This window comes from Melanostigma gelatinosum (genome assembly GCF_949748355.1).
Source record: "Melanostigma gelatinosum genome assembly, chromosome: 11".
NCBI classification, from domain to species: domain Eukaryota; kingdom Metazoa; phylum Chordata; class Actinopteri; order Perciformes; family Zoarcidae; genus Melanostigma; species Melanostigma gelatinosum.
In genome coordinates this window covers 21,804,722-21,820,989 of record NC_136644.1, presented here as the reverse complement: position 1 = coordinate 21,820,989, position 16,268 = coordinate 21,804,722, and the positions used below count along the sequence as shown (strand labels likewise).

The 16,268-nt window shown below is 44.4% G+C and overlaps 1 protein-coding gene across 3 annotated transcripts; it reads left to right on the top strand.

Annotated features, from left to right (window-relative positions):
- The first annotated feature begins 346 nt into the window (after positions 1–346).
- On the top strand, positions 347–15,539 carry LOC306784649 (uncharacterized protein). Of its 3 annotated transcripts, none has more exons than XM_079278707.1 (20): positions 347–1,424; positions 2,114–2,213; positions 2,383–2,422; positions 4,915–4,956; positions 5,102–5,190; positions 5,336–5,432; positions 5,520–5,662; positions 5,828–6,000; positions 6,498–6,601; positions 6,730–7,094; positions 7,188–7,236; positions 8,156–8,213; positions 8,304–8,358; positions 8,452–8,769; positions 8,923–9,018; positions 9,209–10,715; positions 11,318–12,021; positions 12,143–12,213; positions 12,339–12,426; positions 13,396–15,539. In XM_079278707.1, the coding sequence occupies exons 1-20, from the start codon at positions 1,259–1,261 to the stop codon at positions 14,447–14,449; spliced, it is 5,319 nt and encodes a 1,772-aa protein (XP_079134833.1). In that variant the 5' UTR covers positions 347–1,258; the 3' UTR covers positions 14,450–15,539. The 3 variants fall into 3 exon arrangements, with proteins under 3 accessions (XP_079134833.1, XP_079134832.1, XP_079134831.1); XM_079278706.1 differs by having other exon boundaries at positions 9,155–10,715; positions 12,342–12,426; XM_079278705.1 differs by having other exon boundaries at positions 9,155–10,715.
- Positions 15,540–16,268: the final 729 nt, after the last annotated feature.

Here is a 16,268-nt window from a genome sequence, read left to right as displayed (position 1 = left end):
TTATTTAAACAATGAAAATGTCAAAGTTATATTTTAAAACGTAAGTATGTATTGAACTCCAGCGACTAATTTATATCTACATGTATTAATAACTGTATTGCCTCACTTTTTCATATTTATTAATTTAATATTAGATAGAATAACATTCCAGATTATGGAAGCCGGTATCTACAAAAAAAAAAAAAAAATGATGAACTACCAATTCATTCAACTAACTGCCAATATTTTCATATCGTTGTTCTGGAGGAAGTGTGCTTCCATTTTTAAATAGACCGACGTGAAACCTCTTGCGTTCATGTGTAGTCTTTGGAAGAACCCTGTGTATTTCCGGTTCCGACATGCGCCATTTTGATGAAACAGCGAGGAGAGAAGCAGTTTGGATCATCGAAATGGATTTTATGGATTTAAATTGAAGATTAACGCGGATACTCAACTTTCAACTCGACGTGATGGAAAATGGCCGTTTAATGAAGAGGAACCTTTGCGTCCCGATCACCTAACTGGTGCATTGGTTAGCATAGCGCCGTTAACCGTTAACGTTAGCTAGCTGTTAGCTTCTGATAGGCAAGTGGTGGTTTCATGTTGTGTTGGTGGCGAGGTATCGTTAGCTAATCTCGAGGTGTAGCATGCTAGCCTTGACATTAGCTAACTAGCTAATTTAGCACTTAAAACGGTATATTACGATTTCAGAATACGTTCTTCGAGGAGGTCTATCGGCGATAACATTTGTGGACTCGTTGCGGAAGATTTGGTTTTGTGGACTTTTTGAGGAGCTCGGGCGGGTTTGCCTTGACAAATACGAACTGTACCAACAAGGCAAACATTCACGGACTGATGCCCTGGCCCGCTGTTAGCCACACTAGCAGCTGGGGCTTTCCACCAAAGACTATTCACGAAGGACCTCATTCACACCGCTGTGATAGATTTACTTTGTGCTGAATGGACTCTCTCGGAGGCACCCTGTTATGTTTAATCGGACTCTAAAGAACTGACGAGGCACACGACGCCGCTCCATGGCGCTCTGGCCTCGCATCTCGATTATTTTTTGTTGGCAATAACAAAGACTCTTTGGCCCCTTACACCCACCTCCTTTTGTCTACAGTGTTTCAGCGAATATAACAAAAGTTTAACATATTAAAGTCACCAGATCTAGCTGTGTTCAGTGTTGACGCTGTTTTTATTTCGTTATCATACCAGGCCTGTGTTTTTTTTTTTTCTTCCTTGTGCTTGATTGACTTAAGTGCTTAGACCTGTTAAAATGTCGTGTGTTCACTATAAGTTCTCTTCCAAACTGGACTACAACACTGTCACTTTCGATGGGCTGCACATCACCCTCAACGAGCTTAAGAAGCAGATTATGGGCCGAGAGCGCCTCAAGGCCACAGACTGCGACCTGCAGATCACCAATGCGCAGACGCGAGAAGGTATGTGATCAGCTGACAAGAACATGTCGTCCATTTTTTTTTTTTTGGAGAGTAATAGTTTGATAACAGGTGTACATTTTCGTCTGTCTCAACATTAGGACAGAGGTAAAATGGCATAACACTGAAATGAAGGACTATTTTCATTGTTTATGAATATGCCACATGTTTTTCTTAAAAAAGATAAATCAAATTGTTTTTGTCGATCGGTTGTTTTAGCTCCATACCACGTGTCTAGATAACTATATTAACATTTTCCTCAGCCAGGTTGTTTTTTTATGTCAAGCTACTAATATTGTAATATTATTTGTATCAAATACCCAAATGTACCAGGTGATTCCTAAAAAATATATACGAAAAATGATTTTTTATTAACTCACAGATCTTTTGGTTATTGATATATATATATATATTTATTTATTTATATATATATTTATTTATTTATTTCATAACCTAAATTGAAATTGTGAGACTATGCAAGTCATAGTTAACTCCTCCAACACCATCTTTTTGTGCACTTATTTGATATAAAACAATGTTACATCTAATATTATTACGTATTAAGACACTGTGTGTACACGACTGACTAGGTTTATACGCCATTTTTTTGTCTGCCCAGAAGTTACTTTGCTACATATTCTACTGAACAATGTTTTATGTCTGAACTATAATTTGTGTCTTGTGTTTTGTAGAATACACCGATGATGAAATCCACATCCCGAAACACTCGTCCGTGATCGTCCGCCGCACTCCGCTTGGAGGGGTGAAACCTGCTGGCAGGACGTTCATTGTGTAAGTATACCGAAAGTACTACATTATTAAATGAATGGGAAGACTGTTGTTTACGCTGCACTGCCTGATCTGGTGTGAATGCGGCCAACTTTACACTGGATGTGGTTTTAATGTTTGCTCTTGAGTTTTGTCAACAGCTGATTGTTTCTTTCTGCTTTTGTTTCCGCAGAGATCGTTCTGACACAGCTGTGGTGGGATCTTCTAGACCCGTATGTAAAACAAACCCAAAATCAACCCTCTCTCCTCCTCTCACCTCTCTCCCTCTCCCCCTCTTTCTGGCTTTAGTCACCTTTCTTGAGAACATTCTGTCAGTACTGATCCAGTTGTGTGTATCCTCTGTTCACTGTGTGTTGGCTACATTTGTGTTGAGATCTCAACCTCTGTTATTTGATGTCTATTTGGGAGGGTTTCCTGGAGTCACCACAGTTAACAATAGTTTGTTGTTTCTCTCTAAAAACACTGGGTTTCTGTTTTGAAAGGAGCAGATTAAAGTTTCAAATTGCTTAACGAGATGAGGTTAAGATGAGAAACAACAGACTGGCCACCTTTGTTTTTTTTTAATGAACTTGTTGAACTGTTGCCACGTTATAATGGATTGAGATATCACGTCATTTGTTAATGATTGTATTTCATAATGAAATGGTATTGTTGCCTGCCTCAGGCCAGGAAAATGTATTTTAAAGGGGTTTGTAAAAGAACAAATATGGTATTTTTGTCATTTTATTTTCTGTGAAAATATTCAATTTCTATGTGGTTTAAGAACCCAATGAAGTAAAATGTGGCTGGGATTGATTGTAATTAACTTTGATTACAAGACTAAAGTTGTGGGAGAGACTCACCAGTGTTTTATTTTGAAAGCTCACCCTGCTAATCTTTAATATACTTAAACTTGTTCAGTAATATTTGCCCATGTCAATTCTTTTTGTCCTGTACAATTTCACCATGAAGATGTTCTATTCTGCATTGAGTATGGACTGCACACAACCGTTAAACCCCAAAGGCTCACAGATGTCATCCTGATGAGTTCAAAGCTTTGAATTAATTCAGATTCCTACGTGTCTGTCTTACAAACAGCAGCTACTAGCTCGAAGTGTATTTTTGTGGTTTGGGGCATCGGTTAAGAAGCTCGTTTTGGTACGTGAGATGCTGTCCGTTGGCCACTGACTTCTATTGCTGTGACTTGATCACAAAGTCCTTTGACAGATTATCAGTAAAGTAAATATCTTGTCAATCTCTGGAGGCCCTCCATGGCTGCTGCAGTGAGAAGTATACTGGTGTAGTGTGTCCTGTGAGCTGTAAGCTGCAGAACCTGTCAATAAAGTTGTTCAGTGGTTCAGTGTCAGAACCACTTGCACCAGATCCCTGTGTGTTCCCTCCACAGCCTTCTGCAATACCCAGTCTTTCCTCCGAGCCCTGCATATCACGACGGACAACCCACCCTGCCCACTTGTTTATTTACCTCCAAGAGCATTTTCCCAAGAAATGGGCAGAGCAGCCATTGTGTTGGTCGCTGTAAAGTATGACTTTCTCTGTCCGTGCGTGAGACTTAATTCTCACGGTTCATTGACTCCTGACCTGCATCAGAAACATCACTCGACCTGCTTTCTCCCTTCACTCCAGAGGTGTTGGGGCGCTTTTTAGGGAACACTTGACAACTCTTAGTAGTTTCTTCATCAGGCACTTTATTTAAAGAAGCATTTCTACATTTGTCTCGTCAGCTGTAAATATTTGACACTTTAACAGTGTTTGCATTTCTTACTGAAACTGTTTGACACAACTCCCTGCAAGCTCATTAGTTTACAGAAAGCAGGCGTGAACTGGTTTTGATGAAAGCTTCTAACGTCTATGACGACCTCGTTTGACAAGTCTGTGCTAAAACTTGAATCCCTGTGGCCTGGTGAAGGGAGACCGCATGTTAAATTAAATGTCAAGTATTTCTTTGAGGAAATCGGCCTCTCCCTACCGTAGTGGAAGCTTTAGGGACTTTACAGACAGATGTGCTAGTCTTGTACTTCTGGAGTTTGCTGATGGTGCCCAAATAGGGAGTGGCTTTAAAGTAGATGCTGTAGGACGTTATCATCGTCATAACTGAAGGACTCGGAACATATGGTTGTGCAGTTCAGCTGTGTTTAAGTTCTCCAGGGTTCCCATACATGATCAGGAATATGTTTCAGGATATGTTTGAATCAGTAAATATTTCTGAAACTTGCAACTAAAATCACAAACGTTGCATTTTCTATCGGAGCTGTAATACTTTTATATCACCTGGCCAGTGAATAGACATTATTTAAAAAAATAAAAAAAAGAGATTGGGACTACAGATCAAAGGCATCTTACCTGATATTCCTATGATTGGGGAAATCTTATTTTATTCTCTAAATAATGTAGATCTCTTCATATAAACCGCTCTGAATAGATACAACCTTAGGTGAGGCTTTAGGTGAGGTACAACATTATGTTTTTAGTTACGACTCGAAACTGTCTGTAGAGGGATGCGCCTAATAAACCATGTCTTGATTTACATGCTCGCATGCCTGCATTATTTCATGCACTCGGTCCTCAACAAAGACTTTAATCTTGACTTAGATGGAGACTGGACACAGATGTGGTGGGGGACTATCTGGGCTCTTATCTTCCACTGTATGTCTTATTAGATATTGTGTTAAAACCTTTTAATATCTCTACTCTGATTCTCCTACAGACCGACTCTTCTCCGTCTATGTCACTCGCCCAACTCGCCAAGGTACTGTTTCTGTACATGCGGGCTGTACTTCCAGAACAAACGCTGCTCAAGTTCAACAGATGTTTCCTTTCATCTTGTGGCGTTGACATCCTCTGATCTATTCTTTTTTTTTTTTTTTTCTCCCTCTCTCCATTATGTGTTTTAGACTGCCAACCTGGTTGACGCGAATGCATCAGAGGAGGACAAGATTAAAGCCATGATATCTCAGTCCAATCATGAATATGACCCGATACAGTTAGTACACACACACACTCTGTGTTCTTGTGCTCGATGAAAGTCAGCCTTTGTTCTGTGTTTACACTCATGAAGCAGTATACTAAACCATGTCTTTCTCTAGCTGTGTATATAGTTTTAAGAAATGTATTGAACTTGTCTCTAGTTACTCCAAGAAGTGTGTTGGACCTCCACCTGCTCACTATACCTGCTTTCGTTGTGGAAAGGCTGGCCACTACATTCGGCAATGCCCCTTGCTGATGGTAATTATCATCTCTCGTTTCATCTTCAAAGTCTGTAATTGTGATTTGTGTTGCGTTTCATTTAAATGTTTCTTTTTAACTTTCTAGATCCAGGATAAGAGTGTGGAGAGTGCCAAGCCAGTGAGGATTAGTAAGGGCATTCCTCAGAGCTTCATGGTGAAGGCAGAGCCCGGCACCAAAGGAGCCATGTTAACCAGCACTGGAGAATATGCTATACCTGCTATAGATGCGTACGTTTCAGCCAATGTTAAATATTCTCTCATGGCACATTTATTTTTGCCACATTTGTCTTAACCCATCTGTTGTGACCACAATCACAGGTTGACTGTTGTTTCCTTCTTTTTGCTTTTCTTATGGTCCTCCAAACTAAAACAAACAAACCTCTGTTCATACAGGGAGGCATATGCACAAGGAAAGAAGGAGCGCCCTCCGTTTGTTCCACATGACGAGTCATCCTCTGAGGACGAGACCGACCCAATCCCCGACGAACTCTTGTGTCCGATTTGCAATGACCTGATGACGGATGCCGTCGTTATACCCTGCTGTGGAAACAGTTACTGCGATGAGTGTGAGTTCTTACTCGTGATAAAGATCTTCATTTGCACAGCAAATAAGTGATACAAACTAATACAAGTAGGGAGTCAAAACGAGGCTTTGCCAAGCAAACATCTCAAATATACTACTAAATGTTTTGGTCCCGTCACACATGTTTTAAAGTGTCCATTTTGCAAAGATGTTTAGGAAAAATTGACTGGGGAAATGGCAGAAATATCTATTTAATCAACAGTGGCCCCTCTAGAGAACTGCTGCCTCACGGCATGCTTCATTCTGAGTCGTTGAAACTCATTTTTATGTTCCACAGTGTGATGGACTGATCTCACACTCAATCGATGGGAAAGTCTAAATTCACTCTTAGAAAAAGTAGAAAATGATGCCCTTGAATATATGGTGACTAGGCAGGTTGAGGGGAAGTTATTTTCATAAAAATGTACATAATCATGTGTCTAAAGGCTTGAGTTGTTTGTCAAATTAGCTTCCGTCTAATCAAGGGCTGTTTGTTTTCAGGTATCAGGACTGCCTTGTTGGACTCAGAGGAGCACACCTGCTTCACATGCAAACAGTCCGATGTTTCACCTGATAATCTCATCGCCAACAAGTTTCTCCGACAGGTAACCCCCCTTTCAAATGCATGCGTTTTGATGTGTTGCATGTTTTGGTACTTTAACTCAAAGCAAAAATTTGAAAAAAGCACAACATCTTTTTTTTTTTTTTTTTTTAAACACTTCTCTTCATTCAGGCTGTGAACAACTTTAAGAATGAGACCGGATACACCAAACATGTTCGCAAGCAGGTGCAAAATGCAGCCCCGCCGCCACCGCGCCCTCAGTTGGTCCGGCCACTGCACTCGCGACAGCAGGACCCGCTGCTGGCCCACATCACTCACCCTCCTCCCACAAGCGCACCCTCCGCTGCCCCTCAAGTACAGGTCCCGCCCCCCGCTCCTGCACCCACTCCTGCTCCTGAACCTGCTCCTACTTCTGCTCCGACCCCTCCGCATGCTGCTGCTGTTGAAGAACAAGATGATTCACCAGAACAGTCACCTGTTGTTGACCACCATTCTCCTATGCACTCCGCCAGCCATGGGGAACCACCCCCTCCGTGGTAAATTTAATCTAAGCTGCAGTCTAAAGAAGTGACGTTTGAAATGAAACGCCATTTTTATTTCTAAATGTCTCCGTCTGTTTTATGTTCCAGTGAGTCAAATCCAGAACCTACTGTGACACCAGACTCTTCAGGACCCTCAGTAAGTGGATCACAGATGAGGCCGCCTTGAACATCTGAATCGTGGCGTTTTCACATGAGCTAGATTTATTCACACCATGCCAGAGTACAGTTACTTCCCACTTCATTCCCCCGCCACTCGGCTTTCACATTACTGATGTTGTTCCGTACCCCTTTACATTTGAGTCTTCATGTTCGTGATGTTAGTTTGTGTTGTTGCTTTGTTTACTACTGTTAATATTTTGGAGACGAGAGCAAACGTCCTGCCTGCCTTCCTGCTTTATCACCCGTGGCCGTGCACTTCAGATGAGATTGCTGCTACTCATTAAAAAGCAGTCCACTTGAACCAAGGTGTACCGCTTCAATCTCACTGACTGTTATCAGCGTTGAATACAAGAGATTCAATATGACCCCGCAGATTACTTACCGTCTCTTGTCTCGTTATGTAAGTTTTATTACATTTTTTGCACTGATAAGGAATTTCGTGGCTGGTGACCATTACTGATTATATTAATCTAAGAAACATCAAGAGAAAAAACAAACATATTTTTAATTGATATGTTTGTTTTTCTATGACACCAATATTAAGAGAACCTTCACCATCCCTAAAATACAGAAGACACTTGTTTATTGTAAACTTGTTTGTTTTAATATGTAGAGTAATGAATACCACACCATATGTTCTTGTTGACGAGCATGTAGCGGTATATTGATAAACCAGTTTTGGATCATTAGGAGCCCATGCATGATGGCTATTCTACCAAAAAGATTAACACCATTTCCCCTAGACGCTTGCATTCGTGGAAAAGCGGTATAATTGATTTGTGCCAAGTTGAACTGAGAACCTACAGATTTCTGCTTCTGCACATACTTGTGAACACAAGAAACTGTAATTTATCTTGGCGGTAACTACATTATTCTCACTGTGATTTCTCTCACAGAACTACCATTTAAATAGGATCGGCCCCCCACCGCCTATAACGCCGCCTCATCCACCAGGTAGGAGGTTTAATTTCGATCATTTAAGGAGATTAAGTGAGCCTGAGGGAACCACATTCTTCAACTAGCAAACTCTCTGCTCTTTATTAGGTCTCCATTCACGACCACAGCACTCTCACCGAGGAGGAGGCCGACCCTGGGAGAGGTAAGACCCGTCTGTGGGACTATCTGATCAATTAAAAGTTTGTCTTGTAATATGTCGGTCTCACAATGGTTCATGTCCCTCCCTTTGTACCAGGTTTTACAGAGTAAGAGGAGACCACCCCCCCACTCACCTCCAGCCACCTCCTGCACCTGTCCCTCCAGTGTACCCAGCGCCGTCCATGTACCCGCCCCCACCCCAGTCCTATCCCCCGCCGTACAACTCTGGCCCGGGCCTTCTCCCTCCTATCATGGGGTACCAACCCCAGCCTGTTTATGTTCCCGGACCCCCAGGGCTCAACCCACCCTGGGTTCCCCCTGGTTCCCAGCCCCCTCTTCTGCCTATGCCCCCCCTCGGTCAGCCCCCCCTCTCTAAGGAAGACTTCTACAGACAGCGGCACCACCGACAGGACACGTGAGTTTTTTCCTTTTCATTTTCATACAGTTACGAATTTCTAATGTGAAATGAACGCATATATAACATTAACATCAGTGACGTAAGAACTATTGAGGTTTCACACGAGGGTAGCTCTTCGTAGTTTCAGTGTTTTTGTCTTTGTATCCTCAGAGTTACATCCAAACTGGATGAATTTACTAAAGACTTCCACAAAGAGCTTATGAAGTACAGAAATGCACCAAAGAGACGACGACCATCATATTCAAGGTAACTTCATGAAGACCGCATATCAAAATAGTTTTTAGTTTTTTCATTAATTGCATGTAATCCTTTTAAAGCCATTTGTTAGAATTTGCATAATTCAATCTTTCCTTCTGGTCTTCTGAACCATTTCCTTTGCTAGATCCCGGTCATACAGTCGTTCTCCATTCAGCCGCTCTCCTTACTCTCGCTCTAGATCCAGATCCAGGTCTTACTCTTATTCTCCCAGTCGATCCCGTTCACGCTCCCATGGCCGGTCTTATCCTCGCTCCCCTTATTCTCGACGCAATGGCCGCAGTTATGGACGATCGCGGTCAAGGTCCCGTTCCCGTTCAAGGTCTTATGGGTATCGTCGGTCTGGCTCACCGCGGTCTCCTCCCCCCTACCGGCCAGGAGGCTGGGAGGGAGCAGAAGGACCAGCACCCTATAGGCCACGGTCTCCCCCTCCCCCTGGTCCTGGTGGCTTCCGGCCCCGCAGCCCTGGTGGACGAAAGCCGCCTCCTCGGGAGCTCCCACCGTATGAACTGAAAGGTCCTAGTCCTGGAGGCAATGAGCGCTGGGAAAGAGAACGGTATCGGCAGTGGGAGAAGGAGTATGCAGACTGGTACAACCAGTACTACAAAGACTACGACCACCCCTCAATGCATCACAGAGGCCGTGGTAGCAGAGACAGGGAGAGGGACAGAATGTCCCCATTATCTAGAAATTACTCCCCCCAGGGGAGAGGAAGAAGAGGAAGAGACGAGAGAGGGGCTCCCCCTAACCATCCTCCATCCTCTTCCTCATCAGCGACTAAGTCCAGCGCTAAACTCCTGAAGACAAAGAAAGTAAAGAAGAAGAGGACTGGGGACGAATCGGAGGCATCACATCAGTCAGTAGACAGAGGGGATGCGACTCCTGTCAGAGACGAACCGATGGACGAAATGCCTTCACTCGTTAAAACGCCTCCCGTGTCCTCAAAGGCTTCAGTTGGAGCCGCGACCTCTAAAGCGCCAGCTTCTAAAAGCACCGCTGCACCCGTTAAACAGTCAACCAAGTCAACATCAAAGACTCCGTCCGATAGGACAAAGAAAGACCGCGGCCAAAAGATAAAAGCTAAAGTTAAGACTGAGAGCGTGAAGGTAAAGAGTGACACAGTGAAGAAAAGGCCCGCAGAAGGTGTGGTGACCAAAAAAGACTCCTCATCCTCCTCCTCCTCCGGTACAAAACCTTTAAAGCCCATTAAAACCAAACCAGAAGACGCCCCCAACTCTACCCCTAAAAAGGAGAAGGTGAGGCCCGCCCCGCTAAAGACCCCCCCACTGTCCTGCCAGAGCCTTCCTCCACACCATCCCTCTCTTCATGACGGCCCGCGGCCCAGCCACGACATGTGGGGGAGAAGAGAGCTTCCTCAGGGAGGTTGTTTCCTTCCCGACCCCCATCAACACGGACTCCCACTCCCCCACAGACCTCCCTCCCCCGACAGTCGGAGGAGGATGGGAGAGGAGGGCCGCTCTTTGCTCGGACCCCCTCCTGGAAAGCTGAGGAGAATAGACGGGCTCGGAGGTGATGTCATCTCCCACTCTCACATGTCTCATCAGAACCCGGTCCACAGACTCCCACCCCCCTCAGACCGGTCCGGTCTTCTTCCCATGCAGGGGAGCCGTGATATGGGCCGGGGAGACACGGAACGAGGATCCATCAGACCGCTAATGGACCTTCAGGTGGGTCCTCCGAAACACTGGGATGTAATGATGTGCGGGTTTACAGACGGTACTTACAGATGTGATTGTCAACTCCATTAATTGCGTTGGTAATTCTGCATTTATAAAAATCAGACTCACTAAGTTCTTGTATTTACAAATGGCTGCAGCTAATGATTCTCATTAGAGCTGAAACAATTACTCAATTGTTCAACTAGTCAATCAACAGAACAGTTAAATGCCCAAAAATGATGCTGGTTTTAATATTTGCTGATTGTCTTTGGTGTAAATGGAATGTTTGTGTTTTAGGCTTTTGCTTAGGAGATGAGCATTTTTCACCATCTGTGAGTTTATAGACCAGTTGAAAATAATTAGTTGCAGCCCGAATTCATGTTTTGTATTTATTTTTCTGATTAATTGAATAATGGTGTGTAAAATGGAATGAGTAATAAAAAATGTCCTTTTAGAGCAAGGTGACATCCAAATAGCTTTTTTTGAGTTATGCACTAGAGAAAAACATCATAACCATTAATCAAAAAATTATGCTTTCAGAATATATCATCTCATGAAAGCGCTGAGTCGTTCTGAATTAACACTTTCTATGTGCTTATGTCCATATTCAGGTGAAGCCGCTGACCCAGAGGAGGATCAAGTTGAACAGGGACCTGGGGAGGAAGGGCAGCACCGAGTCAGCAGCCACAGACAGAGACAGGACACCGTCTGGGTCTGAGAAGACCACCTCAGACCGATCAGCGGCTGCTAACCTCTCTGAAGGAGACCGGCCCAGCGGTACAGCAGAAGGTGCCATTAGAAAGGAGCGGTCAGCATCTGGGGAGAGGGGAGTCGGCAGAGAGAGACCAGGAAGTGCTGGAGACCGACTGCAGGGTTCAGACAGAGAGTCGAGCAGAAGCTCCGGACTGGACAGAGAGCGGGACAGACCTTCAGGATCAGACAGAGGCACGATGTCCGACAGAGAGAGGGACAGGGTCTCCAGCTCACACAAAATAGCAGTCACAGTGGAGAGAGACCTCGAAGGAGAGAGGTCGGTGAGGACTGAGCGAAAGCCCTCCAGTGCAGGAGGGAGGTCTGTCTCTCTGGATAAAATGACCATCGCAGAGAAGTCATCCGGCTCCAGGAGCTCCGCAGACCCTCAGGAGAAGTCATCCGGCTCCAGGAGCTCCTCAGACCCTCAGGAGAAGTTATCCGGCTCCTCAGACCCTCAGGAGAAGTCATCCGGCTCCAGGAGCTCCTCAGACCCTCAGGAGAAGCCAAGCACATCGTCTAAGGAGAGGGGCGACGGGTCAGAACGATCTTCTAAATCTGACAGGTGCGTTACATTTGTTTTCCCTGCCGTTTGTCAAACCACCATCCATATCCATGATTTGATATAGTGGTTCTGTGAACGCAGTCGTTAATACGTGTAATTATATCTCGCTCTTATTTCCCAGGAGTGTGTCCAAGGACAGAACGGAGAGGAGTGCCCCCTCAGGAGAGAAAGCAGCTGCTGCTCACAGAGAAGGTAATTTGAATCTCTGTTTCCGTGCACGCGTGTGTGAAGAGATGATAACTTTGATTTAGTCTTGTGCCAGCTAATTAAGCATTGATTAAACCAGCTTCCTCTCCGCCCCCTTCCTTCTCTTCCAGCAGTGAAACATGTCGAGGAGCCTGCTGTGAAGAGCAAACCCAGGATCAGCCGCAAGGCGCTGACGAGCCACACTGTGAGCTCCACTAGGTGAGTCTGTTGGGCCTATTTTGCAAGGCGCTTGTTGAATTTCTTTGTAATGTATTCACTGTATTAAGCAAGCCACACGTCGGCTGCTTCACTACAGCTGTATGAACCCAAAAGAAACACTTTTGCTGTGATTTAATTGCAATAAACGGATAAGAAGGATGTCGAAGTCACTACGTAATGATGCAGATTTGTAAAAAGTCTGAATTCATGCTTTCAGTCTATCCACAAGAACATGTCTGCTCGTGTCTTTGCAATGACTTTTTATGTAAACAGTATTGAAAAATAGAGCTGAAGCAATTAGTTAGTTAATGGGCAGAGAATTAATCGGCATCGATAAAATTACGTGTTTTTCTGCTGAATAGCTTTGCACTCGCTTAAATTGCTTTTGTCCATACAAGCAATTTAAGGACGTCACCTGAGATTTTAGTCGTTTTTCACTGTTTATCGACCAAACCATTAATCAAATTGATCATCTGCCAATTATTTTATAATGAAAATAAATCATGACTTGTAGGGATTCTTGTAACCCAGCCTGAGCCTCGGTCGCCTTAAAGGGGAACTCTTTGCGTAAAGCCTTTTGTGACTCCAGAGCGAGCTGCACAAAGTCGGATACATTACCTCAAGTGTTGTCACCTGAGCCTCCGTCAGTTGGGGATCAAGTCTTCAAGTCTAAAAAGCAAGAAGTGAGCTTACCGGACCCCTGTCGGCTCGAGGCTACATTAGCCTGCTACTAGCACAAAACACAGAAATCTCTGACGAACTGTCAGCGGCGCCGTTGCTTTGTCAGTAAAGTAGGCGGCAGGTTTTCACAAGGAAGAAGAATGCGCGGAGTAAAAAAGGTGATCTTTCTGGTTCTGCTGCTTTATTATTGATAACTTTCTATCCATCCTGAGTCTGACGCTGTTGTAGGAGTGAAACGTGTCATCGTTAGATTACTCTTTTAAACACGTCTGTTTCCTTCCACACTAGGTCATCTCAAGAAACTAAGCGAAACTCAGACAAAGATCAGAAGAGTGTATCCTCCAAACCTGCAGAGCAGCTCCCATCGAGCCCCGTGAACAGCCGGGGCCGCAGCCAGAGCGTCAGCCCAGAACCCACACCGGCCATCGAGCAGCCGCTCATTCAGCCGCCTCCTCGCTCCAAGTGGGAAAGAGAGGACGACGAAGAAGGCCAGGAAAACGGACCTAGTGCACCCAAGGAGCCCTCACCAGTGCCACAAAGGGGCCGAGCCAGAGAAGGGCAGACTGAAGCACCGAAACCTGTTAGGGGTGAAGGAAAGGATGCCACAAGGGAGGAGAGGCGAGGCGCAGGGAGAGAAGAGAGGAAAGAAGAGAGGAAAGGGAGAGTGCCGAGGGAAGAGGGTAAAGGTGGCAGGACGGCACAGACAAATACCGACAAACCAACCAAACTGAAACTTGTTAGGGAGGAGGGGAGATCTGCAGCGAGAGAGGAGGGGAGATCTGCAGCGAGAGAGGAGGGGAGATCTGCAGCGAGAGAGGAGGGGAGATCTGCAGCGAGAGAGGAGGGGAGATCTGCAGCAAGAGATGAGGGACGAGGAGTAACCGGGAAGGAAGAGAGAGCTGCAGAGGGCAGAGGAGGACGAGAGGAGGGTCGTGTCCTAGAGCCCAGGAGACAGCGATTGTGTTCTGACCTGGGCCGCGAGACGGACGAGGCGGCCTTTGTGCCCGACTACAGCGAAGGTGAAGGCGAAGGCTCTGAGACGGAGAGGGGAAGGAGTGGCAGTGTGTCTGGCAGCCAACCCTCCAGCCCCACCCAGAGCAACCACAGCGGCTCGGCAGCCACCATCAAGAAGATGGAAGGACAAGAACCACAGAAGAAGAAGAAACACAAGAAACACAAAAAACACAAGAAGCACAAGAAGCACAGCGCCCAGGGCAAGGAAGGAGAACAAAAAGAGCACAAGCACAAACACAAGAAGAAGAAACACAAAAAGAGCAAGGACAAAGATGTGGAGGAAGAGGAGGAGAAGATGGAGAAAGCAGAGGAAGGGGCTCCACACTAGCCTTTTGTTAATAAGGAGATAATGATGTGTTCTAGACATATCTGCTAACACTGGCATGCTGCTCCATGTGCCACTCTGAGAGGTGACACAAGTCTTTGACTGTCCACGACACTGGACGGCTGTCTGGCTGTTGTTCACTTAATGTACTCGCGGTACTTTGTTGTGCCTGGATTTCAGCGTTGCGACCGCTGCGGAGGTTTCTTTAATGTTCAATGTGAGCCTTTTCTTTGAGACTTTGGGTCAGAGAAACCTTGGAATTTGATGCTGTGCGGCACTATTGTGATCCACCTAGAGCCGGGCAGAAAGGACTTGATGATAATACCGGATCCACAGCAGTGAATCTAAATGATAGGAATAACAAAACACTGTACTCAGGGATGTGATTGCTTCTTTGTTGAGGAGGAATTGCCGTTTCTCCATCTCTGATTCATTTGTAAATAGATGAGCTGTTGCTTCACATAATAATTTTCCCTCCGTTTGTTTTGCTCACATCCCTGTGTGCTGTTCAAGGCTTAAATGCGGAATAACCTTCGTTGCTATGAGGGTTGTTGTAAGTGATTTTTTTTTTAGGACTATACTTGTGGTTTTTGCATGTTTTAGTACATTAAGTCCAAATCAGGAATACTTTCCATTACTGCAACTCATTTTCAACTCTGATAAAATCATCTTTAGGCAGCCACTGGTTTCAATCATGCCAGGAGTTGTATTTTTTGGGGGGGGGGTTATAAATTAGCTTAAATAAAGGTAACACATTATTCTTGGATAGGTTATCAAGTTGATTTTCTTACCAAACTTGCATCTTTGGAAATAGTCAGCACTTCAGTGTTTTTGATTAATGTGCTAAAACCGACACCATCACAGTATGGTCCTTTTTAAGTGAAAACAAATCTTTATGTGCCCATGCTACACTGGATTGATCAAATGGATTGGATCAAATCAGTCGGCATGTTTTTGTTCCAGAGTTGCAGTAGGTGTCCATGTTGTGTGTGTGTGTGCACGAGAAAGTGAAATGTGACGGAAGTTGGACAAATTGGTTCTTACAAATGAGTTGTTCGGGTTTTGTTTTTTTTAATTAAAATGTTTTGACCTCATGAAAATGTCTGAGTTGTTCTTTATCAATGATTGGACTCTGAGTTGTGTAATGAGCACACAGATGAAGGTTAATGGCACCGTGCTGTAGCATGGACTATTAGACATTTAAAGAGATGCTGCACATCTAAACGTGTGAATACTGGGATGAAACAGGAAAACGCTATCGTGGGAATATTGACTTTTCTTATCAAATATATAAAAAGGAACTTAACGAGTTGGAAATCGCTCAACATGGCGTCTACTGTTTTCAAGGCCAATGCTGAAATGGAGACGATCTACACTACGCTACCACTGAGACTCTTAGCCCATTACGCACTTTAATTTTATTTAGCATGTAGGTATGTAGGAGACTATGTTGGCGACATAGCGAATACGTCGGTATAAGTTAATAGCGAGCTCGTTGATTTTACCTGACAGTTTGATGATCGCCTTCTAAACGTGTGAAGTCTTTCTCAAGACATTTGGCTGCTCTTTGTGCTTTTGCTCCTTGTGTATATTTCATTCTTTATGGATTTGAAAAAAATAAGAGTACTGATGAGATGGGAATTTAATTAGTTGGGCTGCCAATTGTGTGTAGATCATAAATAATTTTCCTCCATTCCAGTGCAAGTTGTTCCTGTGTGCTCCCACCGTCTAAGAATGTGTAAACACAGGTACTCCAATTAAAATGTACGGTACTATATCTGTACATACTATCTAAAACAGACCACATCTATAGCGTGTTATG

Bases quoted from the DNA above. Each gene is read 5' to 3' on its own strand.
- LOC306784649 (XM_079278705.1), top strand. From the start codon at position 1,259: ATGTCGTGTGTTCACTATAAGTTCTCTTCCAAACTGGACTACAACACT. The intron at 5,663-5,827 runs GTACGTTTCAGC...CTGTTCATACAG, and splicing joins GCTATACCTGCTATAGATGC to GGAGGCATATGCACAAGGAA. The intron at 12,022-12,142 runs GTGCGTTACATT...CTTATTTCCCAG, and splicing joins CGATCTTCTAAATCTGACAG to GAGTGTGTCCAAGGACAGAA.